The following is a 19,384-nucleotide window of genomic DNA, read 5'->3' as shown; positions in this document are numbered from 1 at the left end:
GCTCGGCGAAGTCCCCGGGATCTAATCCAGGAGGGGCTGGAATGGTGGGGGAGCCCAATGGTGTAGTACACTCCTGAGCTGAGATCTCCTCTCCAGCACCACCTATGGGGCGGTTCCGTCCTACCCTCTGCCCGGTCAAAGTCCCCCAGGGGGTCAGAAGCTGTCATGTTGTGAGAGCAGACTTTGACCCTCCAAGGTCACCTGGGCTTGTGACCTTGGCACCCACTTCCTGTGGCCATGATGTTAAGAGTAGTTTAATCCCAGCCCACCCCTCAAGCTCTTCAACAAATAAGACAGCCCTGGGTGGTGGTGGCGCACGCCTTTAGTCTCAGCACTCGGGAGGCAGAGGCAGGTAGATCTCTGAGTTTGAGGCCAGCCTGGTCTACAGAGTGAGTTCCAGGACAGCCAGGGCTACGTAGAGAAACCCTGTCTCAAAAAACCTTTGAAAAAAAGGAAAGAAAAGAAAAAGGAAGGAAGGAGGGAAGGAGGGAGGAAGGGAAGAAAGGAGGGAGGGAGGGAGGGAGGGAGGGAGGGAGGGAGGGAGGGAGGGAGGGAAGGAGGGAGGGAGGAAGGAAGGAAGGAAAAGAAGACATACACTCAAGGATAGATACTCAGCCAGCTCCTGCCAGTCCATGCTGAATACACGATGTTCAAAATGGCTTCTTCCCTGAAGAGCCGCCCACCCCACTGCCAGGCCCCTCCGGATCCTAAAGACCCCTGCTGTCTCCACATGGGTGTGTGAGAAGCCAGAACCGGGGAGCCCAAAGGACCTGGTTCAAATCTTGTCCGTGCCATTTCCTTACTGTGCCTGCCCGGGCAACTCTCTCAGCATCCTGGAAGTTCCAGGTCTTCGGTGAAGAGGGAGGGTAATGCCGAACTCACAAGTTATCACAAGGATCAATTAAATAACGCCAAGGCTCCAGGGAGAATTCCTTCCCGTGTGTGAGGGTCAATTTGATTGGACTAAGAAACATTGTAGGGAGTAAGTGCCACACACTTTTGCATGCGTCCATGAGGGTGTTTGCAGAGACAGTTAACTGAGGGTGGAAATCCCACTCCGAATGTGAGCAGCACCATCCCACACGGGCTGGGAGTCCCAGACTGAGTCAAGGGCAAAGGGAAAGGTCAGCTGAGCATCGACACCCAGGGCAATTGTTTAGGGAGCCATGACACCCACTTCGAGACAAGGGCGGGTGTTCTCAATTATACTAGTGAAAACAGATGTGAGGTCTCCATACCCAAGTGACCTGCCTGGGCGGACTTGTGAGCCCGACCTTTGTCAGACCCCCTGGCCCCACCTGGCTCAACTTGGGAGCAGCTAGGTGGCCCACAGCAGCTGGACACTGCACCTTAGTTTTAATCCCTTAGGCTTAGCTGTCCCCAGGCGTTCAGGATACCTTCGTGCATGGTGACAGGACCCAAAGGAGGGGCACATGGGAAGGTTGTGGCTGAAGATTTTATTGCAAGCCAGCCAGCCTGGTCAAGCCAAGGCTCCCTGGCATCAGCCACCTGGCTTCAGGCTCTGAACTCGAAGTAGAGGTCCCTCCTCCGCCGCTCCTGTGAGGAGACTCTCTTCCCCGACGGGAAAGTCTGAGAGTGCTTCAGGTAGTCAGGGGACACTCTTAAAAGGTGCCACTTATTCTTCGGGGTGAGAGGAGGCCTGGGGGTGAGGACGGGGCCGTTGTCAGGCAGAGTGCCTTGTGGGGAGGGTAAAGGGTGTTCACCACAGCTGCGTGTGCCAACAATGGCTTTGTGGCCCTGTAGTCACTCAGCAGCGTGGCATCTGCTAAGTCACACGGACTTGGGTGTGGATTCTGGTCCTGTCTCCGGCTGGAAACAAACCCATGTAACAACGAACAGCTGTTACTATTACCCTTTTGGCCTTGTTCTCAATGAAACTCTGCAGACGGCGCACTTAACATAGTGCGAGGCAAGAGTAAACCCTCGACGGTTACAGGAGGTGGGGGCTGAGGATGACGGTTCAGTGAAGGTGATGGTGGTGACAGATGGTGAAGGTGATGGTAACAGGGGTAATGATAGTAATGGTAGTAATGGTAATTATGATGATAGGTAAGGTGAGGATGGTGACGATAAGGATGATGGGAATGGTGATGATGGTGAAGGTGATGGCTGTGATGGTGGTGATGATGGTGACGGTAGTGATGGTGGTGATGATAGTGTTGTTGTTGATGATGATGATGATGATGATGGTGAAGGTGACGGTGGTGATATAAGTTGATGATGGTGAAGGTGATGATTGTGATGGTGGTGATGATGGTGATGGTAGTGATGGTGATGATGATAGTGTTGATGATGGTGAAGGTGATGATAGTGTTGATGATGATGATGATGGTGAAGGTGACGGTGGTGGTGATGGTGATGAGGGTGATGATGGTGATGGTGGTGATTGTGAAGGTGGTGATGATAGTGTTGATGATGGTGAAGGTGACGGTGTTGATGGTGATGGTGAAGGTGATGGTAGTGATGGAATTCCAAAAAGGCTGAGACTCTCCAGGCTACAGAACTGATCGCTGACCTTCCCTGGGCACTTAGGATTAACTGTCTGTGTCAGGCATGGCACTGTCAACAGAACAGACTACCAGGTGATTTGGCGAAGAAAGAGACACAGGATCCGAAGATTCAAGAAAAACACATCTGGCAAGGTCTCAGGAGACCTGTCCCCAAGGACACACTGGCTGAGAACTGCCTCATTAGAGAGATGGCCAACTCAAAGTCTGAGTTGACTGCAGCAGACACAGGTCTCTTCCCAGACTGCATCGCCAACTACTAGGCCACCTGGCCCAAGCTCCCAGAGTCCTCCCTGGACTCAGCTTCCTTACTTACCAACAGACCCACCTATCTTACAGAGAGGCGTGTCTAGAGGCAGCGAGACAATGTCTGCAAACTATGTGGGGACAGTTGCTTTCCCTGAATGCCGAGGCCGGGGCTCTTGAGGTGAGCAGGGGTTAGGAAGGGTTAGAAACCCCAAACCTGCCCACTGACCTCCCAAGAGCCCCTCTCCAGACAAAGAGAGGTGGATTGTAAGAGTGGGGGGAGGAACGGGCTTGGAGTCTTGGTCTCTAGCCCAGGCACAAATCACCATGGTCCCCCAGCCGCAGGCACCAGGAACAAGCTTGTGATCCCTTGGGTGGCAGGAGGGAATGGCATTGCCTCACTCACTTTGCAGGGCAAAGGTGGTCTTCCCTGGAGGTGGGCCAAGGAAGTCTCCCAGATAGCCCCAGGCGTGAGGGCTAGAATGTAACATGCTTTCTTACTTTTAAAAACTTGGATAGTTGGGTTTTTAAGGTATTTTCAAGTCCTTGGTGCGTGACTAGGTTCTCCTAGAACATCCCAGACTGGGTTCCACAGGAGGGGGATGAGGAGGTGGGGGGCGTGGCAAGCGGGTGGCCCCTCTCTAGTCCATGTAGTGTCCTTTTCAACCACCAGAGGGCAGCAGCAGCTCCAGGTTTGAACTGGTGCAGCTTTAAGAAGGGGGCCATTGCCGAGGAAGCTGTGGGCAGGTTCCCACTAGCAAAAGCTGTGGAGCATGCATCAGGTCAGGAAAAACACTTTCTGATTCTGCCCACGCAGGTGCCTGGCATTCTCCCGCCACAAGTGGCTGGGCCTGGGACCCCCTCTGCAGTGCGACTGTCTGCCTCTGCACGCACGTCAGGCACCACACGTTAGGTTGCTAATGGGTTCCGAGGGTCAGGGCTCTAGGGCTGGATGAGGAATGAGTGGCCTGTGTGTGTGTGTGTTCACGGTAGAGAGGGAGACAGGGACACTCACAGGTCGGTGGGTAGGGGGTACCGGTCCCGCTCCTTCACGGGCAGCACGAAGTAGGGAACACGGGGCACCGTGCCAGTCTTGTCTTGGTAGTAGTTCCGCTGCTGCTGTACTGCCTGCCGCTCAGCCAAAGAACACACAACAGGTTGTTGCCGCATCACCCGTGCCCAGCGAGACCCGGGCAGGAGTGGAAAGTCTCCTTTCCCAGGCTCCTGGGAGAGTCCCCGGGGATCCCGAGGACTCATCTCAACGGCTAACCAGCTGTTGCTCTCTACGCCCTCGTTCCTCCTCTGCCTACCAGGTATATTGGTGCCCACACAGCTGGTCTGTACGGTGAGTAAAAGAGGACCAAGCAACTCTGAGAAGTTCTGAAAGCCCAGCTTAACATGTGCGTCCCTAGCCGCTGTCCACACAAGCATGCCCTAAGCACACCTACCCAGGTCCACACAGGCATGCCCTAAGCACACCTACCCAGGTTCACACAGGCATGCCCTAAGCACACCTACCCATGCCCATACAAGCATGCTCTAAGCACACCGCTGTCCACACAATCGTTGCTCTAAGCACACCGCTGTCCGTAAAATCATTGCCCTAAGCACACCGCTGTCCACACAATCATTGCCCTAAGCACACCGCTGTCCACACAAGCTCAGCTTTTCCTTCACTCCTGGAGCAGGTGTGTCTGTGTGAGTCGAAACGGAAGAGAAAGGCTGCCACTGCCACACTGAGATGGCCCCACAGCTTCTCAAAGCCCGGGCTTGTCTACTCATCCCGCCCCTGGGGAACTTCCCCTCCCTCGGACAGGTCCCTTCTGGCATCAGAGAATGGCTGTGTCCCTCCTACCAGGCTGGGGTGTGTGTGTGTAGGGGGTGTGGGGGGGGAAGATGCTGTGAAGAACAGGGCTCCTAGAGCTAGCATGAACCAAACCCCCTTTCCTACCAAGGGAACAGGTCTGCGCAGCACTGGGACACACACTTGATGAGCCAGAGAAGCAAAAGTACCAGGGGTGTGGCTAGGTCTCCTTCATCTCCAGCTCTTCACCAGACAACTTGGTACAATCTGGGCTAAGAATGACCTGGGGCCCACTCTTAGGGGAATGGGAACTGTGGAGGGTTAGCAGGTACCCAGAAATTTCAGTGGACCCTTTGATTGTGTATGATTTTCCCTGGGGTTTGTTGGGAGCCTTCTCTCCAGGTAAGAAGTAAGCAAGTACCTTCCCACTGGTTAATTTCATGCCGACTTGATACACGCTAGAGTCATTTGGGAAAGGGGAACCTCAATTGAGAAAATGCCCCCACCAGTTAGTTTGGTCTGTAGGCAAGCCTTGTGGAGCATTTTCTTGATTGATGATTGATGTAGGAGGGCCCGGGACATTGTGGAGGGGGGACACTACCTCTGGTAGGTGGTCCTGAGCAGCCACAGGGAGCAAGCCAGTAAGCCACATTTTCCCTACGGCTTCTTGTTCTGGTTCCTGTCTCTAGGTTCCTGTCCTGACTTCCTTCGATAATGGAGTATAATATGGAAGTATAAATGGTGTTTTATCACAGCAATAGAAACTAAGATAGAGCCATAGAGTCAAAAAATTAGAGGGAGCAGAAGAAAGGGGAAGGGGCACCCCTGAAGGTTCCCCAACTGCACTGGCTGTGGACTGAGCAAGACAGAGTCATAGAAACCTCTCAAATATAGGAGATCTCCTCTGGCCCTGAAACTCTGAAAAAGGCAAATCCCCTCCCCAGCCACCCAGGCCTTCCCGGGCTGGGGCTGCAACCCGGCAGGCAGCTCACCTGATAAAAGTTATTGATCTCGAAGTTGCGGCTGCTGTCCAGGTTGGATCGGGTGTAGGTGGGCAGATGCAGAAAGCGGTCCCAGTCCTGGGCCTGGTTGGTCAGCACCAGGGTGGGGTTAGGGGAGAAGATGGTGGGAAAGCGGCCTCCACTGAGGAGTGCATAGCTCTTCTCCAAGGCTGTATTGCGGAGGTCCTGGAAGTACTTGAAGGTGGTGTTGCCGTAAGAGGAGCCAAAGGAGGAAGCCACACTGGGGACATGGCCTTTATACCTGCAGTGACAGCGGAGAGGGGACAGGTGGAGGAAGACACATGACATCCATAGCTAGTTCCCAGACAGGCCCGTGGCAATGGAGGGATCCCGCGTCCCTCTGGCTGTGAAAGGATTCTTAAAGAGCACTAGCCTGCTCGGGGCTTTGGGGGAAGATCACGTGAACAGGCCTCTGGGCCCCTTCCTTGGCACAGAGGGGTTGACTGGGTGGCTGACCTCCAGACCATAGACCTCTGAACCTCTCGGGGAGCTTACAGGCCAATCACCCACGCACAGATCCCCCAGCTCTTCAGGGGCCAGCCAGAAGATTCTGGGCCCTGTCTAGCCCCGATCTTCCGCTGTCATCTCGTTATAGGGAAGAGAGGAGAGAAGTCGGTGGAACTTGGCAGTGAAATACCGCAGGTGTTTGGTTTTCTATAGCACAGGCCCGCCCAGCTGGGCCTTGTTCCTCCAAACGGAAGTCCCCTAAAGGAGTTGCACCTTCGACTAAATTTTTTTTTCAAGGCTGAGTAGCTGAATAAAACTTCAGTGTTTTAATTGAAGAGGTTGGGATTGGAGAGGTTGGAATGTTGCAGGTCCAGAGCCTAGTCACGTTCTGTCTTGGGCTATCTGTGGCCCACGAAACAGCCATGCCTTGCCCACTTTTGTGCCTGACCTAATATCCAGGGACTAATAGGTAAAAGCCTTTCGGGTGCATTAATTTAAAACCCTATTTTCTACCAACCAAAAGGCTAAATAAGACTGCCATCAGATAGCATGTAGGGACCATAACAGGAAACTTTGCCTCAAGCACCTACTCAGTGATTCCACCAATGTATTTTTTTTTTTTTTTTTTTGGTTTTTCGAGACAGGGTTTCTCTGTGTAGCTTTGTGCCTTTCCTGGAACTCTCTTTGGAGACCAGGCTGGCCTCGAACTCACAGAGATCCGCCTGCCTCTGCCTCCCGAGTGCTGGGATTAAAGGCGTGCGCCACCACCGCCCGGCCCACCAATGTATTTTTTTAAATAATTTATTTAATTTTACTTTATGTACATTGGTGTAAGATCTTACAACCAGTTGTGAGCTGCTACATGGGCACTGGGAATTGAACCAGGGTCCTCTGGAATAGCAGCCAGTGCTCTTAACCACTGAGCCATCTCTCCAGTGCCCCCCTCCCCCACTGAGGTATTTTTTAAGTGTCTTGATTTATGGCTTTCTTTGTTCTGTTATTATACAAGCTTCATCGAACTGTTACCACGTTGGAATGCAGAATTCACGGTAACTGAACTCTGAGTTCCAGTCTATGGATAACCATCTTTGGCTCTAGAATAAACTCTCTTCTCTCCTTTGAGGTGAGAGTTGTATTGTTGTTTTTAATTAAAAATTCTTTTTGAAAATGGCATACAAGAGTACTGAATTTCCATCATTTCCATCCCTCCCTCTTCCAACTCCTCACACTCCTTCTCAAGATAATTGTGGTTTTCAGGTTGACATTGCCATGGCTTCTCAAGATGCTTATTCAAGTGACCCGGGGGCCTTGACCAGGGCTCTGTGGTGCTAACCACCCTTGAACAACTCTTTTGATGCCAAGGAGGCCCAGAAAGAGGAAGAGAAGATGTGAAAGACTTAGGGACCCTTCTGAGACACAGAGCCTTGGCTACACGAGGCTCACAGAGCAAGGCTGCCCAGCACATGTTGGACATGGACCAACACTTTCCAGTCCACACAGTCACTGTCGCTCTCCATTCCTCACCCTCCAGCATCTGACTCTCCTTCACGCTGCTGCTGCCAGTGCTGCTGCTGACCTCCCTGCTGTTAACGGGGAGCACACCTCCCCTCCACCTGGACATGTCGTTATTGCTTACCCTGTACTTCGTACCCACTTCCTTGATCATTCTTTTGAGTCTCTTCAGCATTTTCCATTCATCTGAGAGAGAGAGAGAGAGAGAGAGAGAGAGAGAGACAGACAGACAGACAGACAGACAGACAGACAGACAGACAGTGCTCCCTAGATAGATAGGTGATGGATGGATGGATGGATGGATGGATGGATGGATGGATGGATGGATGAGTGGATGGATGAGTGGATGGGTGAGTGGATGGATGAGTGGATGGGTGAGTGGATGGGTGAGTGGATGGGTGGGTGGATAGAGAGAGAGAAAGAGAGAGAGAAGGCATACATATATGGAGGTCAGAGGTCGATGTTAGGTAGTTCTTCCATTGCTTTCCACCTGAGTTTTTGAGACAGAGTCTCCAACTGAATCCAGAGCTTACCTGGTTGGACTGGCTCACTAGTGAGCACTGTGACCCCTCCAGACTTCCAGTGCTCAAGTTATTGATGTGTTCTGCCACACTTAGATTTTAAACTTTTATGTAGGTGCTAGGCAACTGGACTCAGGCCCTCAATCCACCTCTGTCTTAGTCTTGTTCTATTGCTGTGAAAAGACACCATGAACGAGGCATCTCTTATAAAAGAAAACATTTAATTGGGAGCTTGCTTAGAGTTTCAGAGGCTTAGTCCATCACCATCATGGTGGAGAGCATAGCCCTGGAGCAGTAGCTGCGAGTTACATCCTGATCCATAGGCAGAGAGGAAGAGAGAAACACTGGGCTTTTGAAACCTCAAAGCCCACCCCCAGTGACGCACTTCCTTCAACAAGGCCACACCTCCTAATCCTTCTAATCTTTTCAAACAGTTCCACTCCCTGGAATCTAAGCATTCAGATATATGAACCTATGGGGGCCATTCTTTTTCAAGCCACCATATTCCACTGTGGCCACCATAGACTTGTAGCCATACCATAATATAAAATGCATTTAATCCAGCTTCAAAAGTCCCTATAGACTTTCACAGTCTCAACACCATTTAAAAGTCCAAAGTCCAAATCTCTTCTGAGACTAAGGCAATTGCTTAACTGTAACCTCCTGTAAAATTAAAATCAAAAAGCAGATCACATACTCCCAACATACAGTGGCACAGAATATACATTACCATTCCCGAAGGAAGGAAAGGGAGCATAGTGAGGATATACTGGATCAAAAAGCAAGACCTAAAACCAGCTGGGCAAACCCCAAATTCTCCATCTCCATGTCCTGATGTCAAAGTGCTCCCCAGATCTCCAACCTATTTCAACTTTGTTGACTGCAACACACTTTTTTTTTCTTTTGCGCTGGTTCCACAACAAATCAACAGCTCTTCTTGGCAGGCATCCCACACCTCTGGCATCTCCAACATCTTGAGGTCTCCAACAAAATCCAGGCTTTACCTTCACAACTTCACACAATGGCCTCTCTGGACTTCCATGCAGGGACGGCCCTGATGTGCATCTGGCCTCGGCAGCTTTCCTTAGCTGAGGAGAGAGATTCCACAACCCCTTTCCCGTATATTCCCTGGTAAAGCCAGAACCACATGATCAAAGACGCCAAGTTCTTTTGCTTGTAGGCCTAGAACTTGGTCCCTTTGTTCAGTTACATATATATCAGCCTTCTATTGTTGTTGATGCATTCCTTCACTGCTTAAACTTTCTGAGTTTGAGGCCAGCTTAGTCTATATAATAAGACTTCATGTGCTCCACCTCAGGGAGCTTCTCAGATGTGGGAAGGGCTTGTGTTCTACATATTTGTGTTCCTGGTTCCTCATACTTGGTCTGGCACGTGGTATGTGTGTGTGTGTGTGGGGGGGGAACCAAACTATTTATTAAACAGAATGACAAGCAGATAGAGTATCTACAGTAGTAGTGATGGGCACAGTTAAACCTAGATTAATCAACATCAGAAGGTCAGTGACCATGTTCTAGGGACTTCCAATACATGCCCTAAGACGATGACCACCATCCATGAGAACTGAGGTCCAGCCACACTCCAGGGCAATCCCAGTTAAGCCCTGGTGGTACAAGGAACAGCAGCTTGTCTGCTTCTACATTCCAGACACCCATCCTGCCTCAAGGGTTCTGTGTCTCCAGAGGCCCCCCCTTGAGCTGATGCCTCCTTACCAACAGGTGTAGGCCTAGAATTAGGCAGTAATGCATGATTTCCTTCCCTACATCTTCAGAAAAAAAAATGGCCAGAAAATATCTAGAGTGACAAACAGACCTGCTGGCTGCTTTCCATTGTGATCAAAATACTTCAAACCCTTCCAGTTTCTGGTCCTGTTGTTCCCACCAGTGGGCCTGCCTGGAATCTGGTAGTAAGTATGTGCCTGGGTCAGGGCAATGTGTAAAGTGAGCCACAGAGGTGGCCAAGCTAGGAGACTCCATCCCTGGCTTTACGGGTCTCTCTCCAGCCCCTTCTCTCTATTCTTTGACTTCATATGCTCTTGATGCTTTTCCATTCACTTCAGAGACCTTTCTTCTGGGTCCTCCTGGACTTCCTGCCAATAGCCTCCTCTGACATAGAAATTGAGGGCTCAGGAGTCTTTGGTGCCCTCTCTGTGAGCCTGTGTGGCCACCTCCAGAAGACAGAGTCCTCCTCTCTACCATGGCTCACCTCCTGGGTCTGGAGTCTACCCTGCTCGACTCACTGGCAGGTCTCTTATGTTTCTCTCAGCCTCTGCCCTTCCTCCCTGCCATTTTTAATTTCTTCCTCATGTCTGCCCTCTGCCTAAGGATGTGCCCTAGTCTTTTCTGAACTGTGAAGCTCTGTAAGACTTTGCTGCCTCTCACATCCCACCCTTCCTCTTCCTTTATGCCTCCTTCTCTCTAAGGAAGGCCACAGAACTTCTGCCTTTGTTCCTTCAACCCTACTTTTTGACCTCTCTCAGTCCCACTTCTGTCCCTACCACTGAACCATAAACCTCTTACTGGTTTAATCAAGGCCATCCAGGGCCATCCAATGTCTTCAGCTCACATTGCCTCTCTGCTACATTTGTACCAATGATAATCCCTGTTTGGAAGGAAGCAACTCTGAAACGCAGAAAAAGAGTTCCTGAGAAGTCTCATGCTATAGAGGAAACCTCCTAAAAATATAGCTTCAATAAGCTGCAAACAGGTATGAGAGGGAGGTGTTGCTTCATATTTCCTTAGTCCTAGTGAGGCTGGAGCTCCATGACTCTCTTGCAGCTATGCTGTGGGGGGGGCATCTGAAGGTGAGTTGGCTGGGCATGTTGGGTTGCTTGTAGTTTTCTCTCCTCCTTTTCTTTGAAAGGAGAGATGCGTGTTTTGCCTCTCCATGGCAGAAATCCCAATTAAATGTTTTCCTTATAAGAATTGTCATAGTCATGGTGTCTCTTCACAGCAGTAGAAACCCTAAGACACCACGCCAATTTAAAAAAGAAAAGAATATAGAGATGGGAAGAAGTGTGGGTTGTAGAGAACATTCTACAGGAAGCATGACCTGAGACTATTACACCAGCCAAGAGGCCAGTCAGTCCTTTCCCAGCACGAAGATGTAGAAAATAAAATCCCCACAGGCTCTCCCTAAAAGAAGTGTTCAGCGACAAAACCCTGCCAAACAAGGGGTGATTCAAAGGAAAAATTAAATTCAGTCAAGCATAGCCTCTGTGAGAATGAGGGCTGGTGATCTTCCAACCTATTCAAGAACAGGACTAGGAATAGCAGCCAGGTGAACACTGCTTGCAGAACAAGGGTGAATGTTATAAAACCTGTCAAGGTAAAAATAACCTGAGCAACCAAAATCGAAAGGTGGGTGGAGGGGAGATGGGAACGTACTAATAATGTCTCTGAACATCAACCCATGCCATCAAAAATGGAAATGCCATCACAAGTACACGACATAATGACTCTCTCAGCCTTTGTTGGCTTTTAGTCGCTCTCTTCCTGCCCACCCCCATCCCCACGCACCCAAGGATCTTAGAGGGGTATCTTTTTCTGATGAGTTGACATTTATCTAAAGTCTGCCTAGTCTTCCCTTTTTATTTCAGTTTCTTTCTCTTCCATCCTAGTGAGATTAAATTTCACACTTAAACTTCAAACTTTCATTTTGGAATAGCAAATAAGGTCTGATTGTATTTTTTTAAAAAATCGATTTTATGTGACTTCACATCTGTCCTTCATCTGGCCCTTTTTTTCAGACCTAAGGTAGGGTTCACCAAATGGTAACTTTGGGTGTTGGACTTGGGAAGACATACTGCTTTCATTTTTTTTTTTTTTTGTATATGCATCTGAGAGAGAGAGAGAGACAGAGACAGACAGACAGACAGAGACAGAGCTAAAAGGACAGAGAGAGGTTGAAAGTTGCCTTTCTGGGACCCCACTGTGTGGTGGCACAATGCTACAGAACGGAGACATAAGCTTTGACGCTCAGGCAGAAGTCATGGTGTCATGAGGTTGTGTCCTGTCTGCCATGCCATGTAGGCAACCAGCAAGGACCAGCTCCAGACCAAGCTGGACCTTGGTTAAGGTTCTCATGAAAGGCCAGGAGGGAAGGCCCACTCCGTGGGTGGGTAGTGGCAGAGTTTCCTTTGGGAGACAGAGAAAGGCTTGGCTTTAGGAGACCCACAAAGCAGGGGGTTGGATAGATCTGGTGGAGAGTCAGCTCTAGTCATGGGTAGTACACCCATGGTTCTCTCTTCAAAGATTGGCTTCTTTGGGGGAAACCTCACCATGAAAGACTTCCATCTCCTATGCCCTGATGATGCCTGGCTCCATCTCCGGCCCCAGCTATTCCGCTTACAGATGCTCAGACTCTGCTCGCCCGCTTCCCCGTCTGCCCAGTGTTATAATGCTGCCCTTGCTAACACCGCCCTACCCAGCCAACAGTGGTCTGCCGCTTCTTCCCCAATACCCTGCACACAGACCTCCCTCGATTCTATTCATATGCTCCCCAAATCTCTCTCTGCCTTCCTCTCTCCCACAACTCTGCTCACCAGGACAACCTCCATTCTCCTAGAGTCTTTCCTCAACTAAGTCCCACCCCCTCTCACCCCCACCATCCCTTCCCCCAACACCACCGTATCCCGCGTCCAGGTGAGAGTCATCTTCCTCACATTGCCCACTCCGCTCTAGACACCCGGGTCTAGCAGAGGCACACACAGTGTCGTGCCCTAAGCCTCTGATGTCTTCAGTAGCTCCTCTGTCTGGAGGCCTGAACTTCCGCCCTCAGGGGACTTGCCCTCTACTCACTTGGGAAGAGCCGGTCCTCTGAGTTGCCTCCCTGACCTCACCCCGTACCTCACACGGGTGTTTGCTACTGCGATTTTTCATCCTTACATTCAGACCCAAGTCCACACACATCCTGGGTAGTGTTTTGTTTTGTCAACTTGACACAGAGTCATCTGGGGTAGAGGGAACTTGAGCTGAGAAAAACGCCTCCATCAGATTGTCTGTAGGCAAGTTCATGGGGGTAATATGGGAGGCGATATGGGAGGTGCCACTCAAGACAGGTCATTCTGGGTGCTATGAGAAAGCAGGCTGAGCAAGCCATGAGGAGCAAGCCAGTAAGCAGCACCCTTCCATGGTCCTTGCTTCAGTCCCTGCCTCCAGGTTCCTGCCCTGCTTGAGTTCCCACCTTGGCCTCAATGATGGACTGTGATTAGATATGTAAGGCAAATAAACCCTTTTCTCCTCAAGCTGGCTCTGGTCAGTGTCTTATCACAGCAGTAGAAAGTGAACTAAGACAGCCTGTGTCTACTCTGTGTTCTTCCCAAGCTCCAGACCCAGCACTTAATACATGCTCATGGGAGGAGCAAGAAGTCTGGATGGCTGGCAGCACAGTGTCTCTGGCCTGTTTTAAAGGGAGTTCAGATTTCCAGGGCGCATGAAGAATCCCACCCACAAGGAAGAGCTGTGGAGATGAGACTTGCCCTTGGGAGTCTTCTCTTCACCACCCCCAAGCTCCTGCCATGCTCCTCCTCTGCTCCCTGCCTCCCACCCTCTCTGAATGCCAAGGTATTTGCATCCCAATAGAATAGAAGCCCCCTCCTCCGCAACTCTCCAGTTCTGCCTGGCTTCCCGTCTGAATTCGCAGCTCTGCCAGGTGGATGTGTGTGCACACGCTTTCTCATTCTTTAGCACTCAGAGGACTCATCAAGAAGCTAGGCGCAGGTCCCTTGGCGGCACCTGGATGTGTGGGCCTTCGGTGGACCCCATAGGGCTCCATACTAGAACCTTCTGCTGCCCTGTTTTCGTTGGCCCCGTGACAGGGGGAATGGCAGGCTTTATAACTGAGCATTGAACGGTGGCACACGCTCATCTCCTCCCCCACCCCTTCTTCCTGTCCTTGCCCATTCATCTTCCCCCATGTTTCTCCGTCTACCTGCACACACAAGCCAGGAGATGCCGAGCCGGGCTCCTGGGCCAAGACCACAAATGGATTCCAAGGCCCATTGTGGATCACTGTGTGTGCAGGGAGCAATCCCATCCCTGCCTCTTCAGAGCACTGGCTGGCCCCATAGCTGACATTAAAATTAATTACCATGAGCATCAGGGATCCCTTGAGCAGCCTTATTAACTAATTAACTTGCTGCATTCGGCGTGTTCCCCTTCCGCGCACAGCCTCTTCTCTGCCATACCTTCCACCGAGGACGGAGCGAGCTGATGGCATCCTCCTACCCCACCCTGGCCCTTGGCAGACCCTGTGAGGGCCCCCCACTGCCTAGGGCGAGCTTTTGGGGGAGGGTGTCTCTACCTGTGGGGCTGTGTGAGGGATCTTACCAACCTTGTTCTTAACTTTCCTATTGAAGCTTTCCCAGTCCAGCCAACTAGACGGCTGCTTTGAAAATACAGAACCTCCAGCCCTTGCTTCTGCTCAAGCCCTCCCCTCCACCCAGAGGGCTCCCTCCTTCCCTCTGTGATCCTGTCTGCCATTCCAGGTGATGATAAGTGTACTCTTTTTTCTTAAACAGTGCTGTGTGTTGAACCTAGGGCCTCATGCATGCTAGGCAAGTAAGCTAAATTCCCCCCAGCCCGAGTACTCTCCTTCCCAGGAAGCCTCTACTGATGAATTCCTGGGCCCTACTCACCCCCTGCTGTCTCTTCTTTGACCTGTTCATATTCTGTTGTATTTGAAATGGTCTGAACCCTTGGAATATTCTTTCTACTGCTTCTGTCTGTGCTCCTACCATTCCCACCCAGCAAGATGCTCTCTAAGTGTTTATCGGGTTGAATTGACAAATGGAGGCTCCCTTTGAAGAGCCCATCTTTCTCTAGGAAAGGAGGAGAACCTCTAATACGTAGCCTGGGTTTCCAGGCTCCCGACACTCTGTTCTCAGGGGCTTCTTAGTGCCCCAGCTTGTGTGGGAGACACCAGTTATCTAAGAACCACCCCAACTCAGTTTAGGGCTGAAATCTGAGGAGGAGATAGCCCTGCGGCAGAGGTTCGGGAACCACACTGGGAAGAAAGGTAAATTGCTTGCCAGAGGACCCCAGCAAATGAGAACAGGCATCCTCTGAGGAGGGGAGCACTAGATGGGACTTCCTGAAGGGCAGAGTCTAGAGGAGGAGAGGGGGGTTCTAGAGTCCGATGTCTGCCTGAATGCCCCCTGCTCAGGCAGCTGGGATGAGACTCGCAGAAGGTAGCTGCCCGCTGGCCTTCGTCAGACCCTGCAGCCTAAGGCTGAGCTGTCAGAAGTGCAGACAGGAAGGTTGCACCCTGGGAGAATCCTTTTAAAGGATGCTTAGGCTGGTGCCCGCTCCAACACAAAGGTTCTCCACACTGGAATCACCCGGGAGGGCTGAAAAACCTCATCCTCATGCTTAGCCCAACCAATAGCATCAAAACCTCTAGGTGTGGCCCACAGAGGGACACAAACCAAAGCTCTGAGATCTAACACTGATGCCCACATCAGTTGAGACAGCCTTTGGTTCATACTCCACCATGGACTGGCCCATCTTGGAGGCTGCACCTCCATGTGCTAGGCCTGCCCTGAGCCCTGGCCAACCCCATCCCCTCTGCCCCACCTCCTCAGATGAGGGAATGGTTTGCTGGTGGTACTCGCTTGATCTGGCCTCAAAAGAGTGGTTGCTAAAACTTCAGAAATCTGTTTAAAAGGTGTTTAAAAGGCTAGTATTAAAAAACAAATGAATAAATAGCTAGTGTAAAAAAATTGAGTTACTTAAAGTTGTAATTAAACAAATGGTATGAAAAACTAAGATAATAAGTGTGCAAATAATCACCAGGTATTTAACTCTCTCTACTCACTTTCTTCCTATACATATGTATTTATGATAAAGTTTAACTTATAAATTGTGCATAATCATAGATTAGCAATAACTAATGGTATAATGGGACAATTACAATAATATAGTAATAAAAATTATTTAAAGCTTATGAATTACTTGCCTCTGGAAGTTTCTATTCTTATTTGCAGACTGAGGTTGACTTTGGGTAACTGAAATTGCTGAAAACCGACAACCTATATAGCGATGTATCACCACATCCCTTCTTAGCTTTAGAAGATGCTGACATCTCGAAACTAAGCAACCTCTGGAGGGTTTCTGACACAGATCCAGGTGAATGCTACAAATCCATGCTTTCTCCTCTGGAGTGAACTTCAAGACGCAGGCTGGGCATGAATGAATGTACAGAGAGCTAGAAGTGTGAATGGAGGTAGAGAGCCAGGGAAAGCGTCACCCACACCTGATCTGCAGGCAGAGGGCAGACTCCCACAGGAGCTAGTCTTATCCCTTAAACAGGCTTGATCCCCAAGGCCTTGGACCCAAGAGTTCTTTACCCAGTATAGTGTGGCACCTAAGCCAGGTACGGACAGATAGTTTCTACAATCTATAGAAGTTGTCTGGACAATGTGCCACTTAGGAACAGCAAGAAACAAAACAGGCCATTTTAGCAGCCATCCGAACGCTGTTATCACCACCACCACCACCACCATCATCATCACTATCACTATCATCCTCATCTGGTGCTGCCCACTTCTTTGAGCTTCAGGCTTTGAGCACAGTAGTATTCTAACAGTAATAGATCACATCTACCAAGTGGGGGGCTTTGTGCATATTGGCTGATTGACTTTCTTTTAACTTGCATGTGTTGTCTTCATTCAATAGATAAGCTAAGTAGAACAGAGTGGGGCTAAAGAGCTTCCCCAAGGTAATGAAGTGATGAGACCCCAGTTCAAATCCAGGCAGGCCGGCTCCAGCATCTGTCTCTCACCGTCTACTCTGTTCCCCTCCCTGCCCAGGAAAGGGGACCCAAGATGGGCTCCATGAAGGTTCAGGGTAGATACTGGGATTAAGCAGAATATTAAAGCCATGAGGGCATGTGGAGTGGGTCTGGGCAAGATTCTCATTCCCCCTCTTGGTTGTTATGAATACTTTTTTATGTATTAATTTGGGGGGGGGGTGCCGTATGTGCCATGGCCGGTGTGGGGAGGTCAGAGGACAACTTTCAGGAGTGGGTTCTCTTCTCTTTCCACCATGTGGGTCCCAGGTATTGAACTTGGGTCGTCAAGTTCCTCTACCTGCTGAACCATCACACTGGGCCATGGAGACCTTTTTACAGAGGGGGCTTGAAAAGGACATATCACACTGTGAACACGGCACCTACTTGGAGAGTTATGGTGTTACTGCCAGGCACCAGAGACCTGGCTCCAGACCAGCTCTTACAGTCACCAGCAGGATCATGCATAGACCCCCAGGGCCTCCATGCCCATATCTGAAAGAGCAAGGAGGTGGGCTGTGAGAGCTGTGTGGTCCTAACCAACCCAATATTCTCTGCCTGTGGATAAAACTACAAAGGAGGTGATGTGAGTGTCAGGAGAGACTGGCTGTTCTTTAGAATCTGTGATTAACGTTTGAAAAAGAACAGAAAAAAATAATAATTATCCAAGCGAGGTAGGGAATCCTGGATTTCTTTCATTAAGTTAGCGGAATTGCCAGGGAGGTGTAGAAACACCAGATGTCTTGATTCATTCCTTGTTGATGGAGACCTTTAAGGAAAGCATCTCTCTCCCAGAAAGATCTCAACAAGAAAGCAGAAGACGTGGGCCCAGCTGCCCAGCCTAATCCAGGCCAGTAAAGCCTTCTTTATGGCCCATTCGTCATTACTATTCCTAAAGGCATTATGTGGCACTCAGTGGAACTGGAGACAAGTGGGAGGTTTAGAGAGACGCTGTGGGCACTGCCCTGAGATCACAGCTCCCATAGCTTCCGGAGTGAGGGAATTGTGGGACAGGGCTGCAGACACACCAGGCCTTGCTCTGTAGGCCGTAAGGAACCAAGGGGTCTGACAGCAGAGATTCTTCCAATAAGAAGCCTGTGGGGGCTTCAGTGTATCAAGCCAATATAATAAATATAAATATCAGTGTATCAAGCCAAACCTCATGACAGACCCCCAGACTATGGCGAAAACACTACTAGCCGTGGCCACAGAGATGAATTTGAACTAAATCTTAAGTATGGACATGAGATCCAGGCCTGGAGCCATAGACTTCTAATGCCAGCACTTGGGGGAGCCGAGGCAGGAGCAGTCCAAGGACAGCCTAGCCTACCGCGGAGCTCAAAATCTTAGACCCTGTCTCAAAATCTAAATAGAAGACTGGGGCCCCTCAAGGGCAATCTCTCCCCATTTGTCTCTATTTCCCCCAGGACCCCCTAACACCCGGCAATGCCCCAGGAGCACTCAACTTCTTTTCCTAGTGAAGAATGAGTGAATAGGCAAGCTGATCCCACACTCCTGGCTTGCCTTTGGGAAGCTTTTGTACAACCAGCTTTGTCTGGTGGCGACCAAAGCAGCTTTTGAGCTGACTGAACACCAGAGGAAGGTCCCGTTCACAGACAGGCCAGATGGAAACTAAAGCCCCATCCTCCGGTTGCAGCTACTTCAGTGTGTATTGTTTCTGAAAATGATAACATGACGGCCCCTCCATGCCTTGCGGCTTCTGCTGGGGGAAAAAAAACAACCTCAAACGTTAGGCAAAATATACTGTGTTCTGTTGAGGCTGGTGGTTTTCATTTTGCAGTCTGTTCAGTGTGCAGAAGAGAGTATGTGTAAAAATCAGGTGGAGAGTGTACTCTACCAACTGTCAAATACTGCCCTGCCAGATTCTGCCAGCCATGCCCACCCAGCCCCAGTTCCTCCTTCAATCCATAAATACTCATATTCCTGGAAAATCCAGCGTGCTCCCATGCTCCCCCTCACATCTCACATTATTTCTCTGTGAGCCAGGCTGCTGCTTCAAACACACACACACACACACACACACACACACACACACACACACACACACACACACACAATCTCCTCCTTCTCCCTCACTCTGGCCCCATCCACAGCAGATGGCATCATCCTGGGCTGATTCTCAACCATCAACTTCTCCAGCCTCATCACCTGCCACTGACTGTCGTTGTAGTAGAAAAGCCGTGAAACCCAAGAAGGAAAAAATTGGCCAGGTGGGTTTCCTTGAAGTCTCCCCCAAATTGGAAGGGCGGGGCCTCGGCATCCTGGTAGGTGTGTGTAGTAGGGAAGAGGAGAGCCCTGACCTGTAGGTTCAGGTGTGCCAGGGTGCCTGGCAGCTTACCCGGGCATGAGAGCGGGGGGCACGAAGGCGGCATTGAATTCGGTCATTAGTGTGCCCGCGCTACGGGAGGCCATGGTGGGGGTGCTGTGAGCCCGGTGCTGTGGCTCGGCTCAGCCCTATGGTAAACAGCCAGCTGGTCA

The 19,384-nt window shown here is 50.4% G+C and overlaps 1 protein-coding gene across 1 annotated transcript; it reads right to left on the bottom strand.

Annotated features, from left to right (window-relative positions):
- Positions 1-1,437: 1,437 nt before the first annotated feature.
- On the bottom strand, positions 1,438-19,378 carry Cimip2c (ciliary microtubule inner protein 2C). Its single transcript, XM_006994273.3, has 4 exons — positions 19,245-19,378; positions 5,571-5,841; positions 3,790-3,902; positions 1,438-1,660 (listed from the first exon to the last, which is right to left on the bottom strand). Exons 1-4 carry the CDS (start codon positions 19,316-19,318, stop codon positions 1,516-1,518), a joined length of 603 nt encoding a protein of 200 aa, XP_006994335.1. The 5' UTR covers positions 19,319-19,378; the 3' UTR covers positions 1,438-1,515.
- Positions 19,379-19,384: the final 6 nt, after the last annotated feature.

This window comes from Peromyscus maniculatus, chromosome 22 (assembly GCF_049852395.1).
Source record: "Peromyscus maniculatus bairdii isolate BWxNUB_F1_BW_parent chromosome 22, HU_Pman_BW_mat_3.1, whole genome shotgun sequence".
NCBI lineage: Eukaryota > Metazoa > Chordata > Mammalia > Rodentia > Cricetidae > Peromyscus > Peromyscus maniculatus.
Note: the sequence above shows the minus strand (reverse complement) of the source record. Positions and strands in the feature narration are given on the sequence as shown.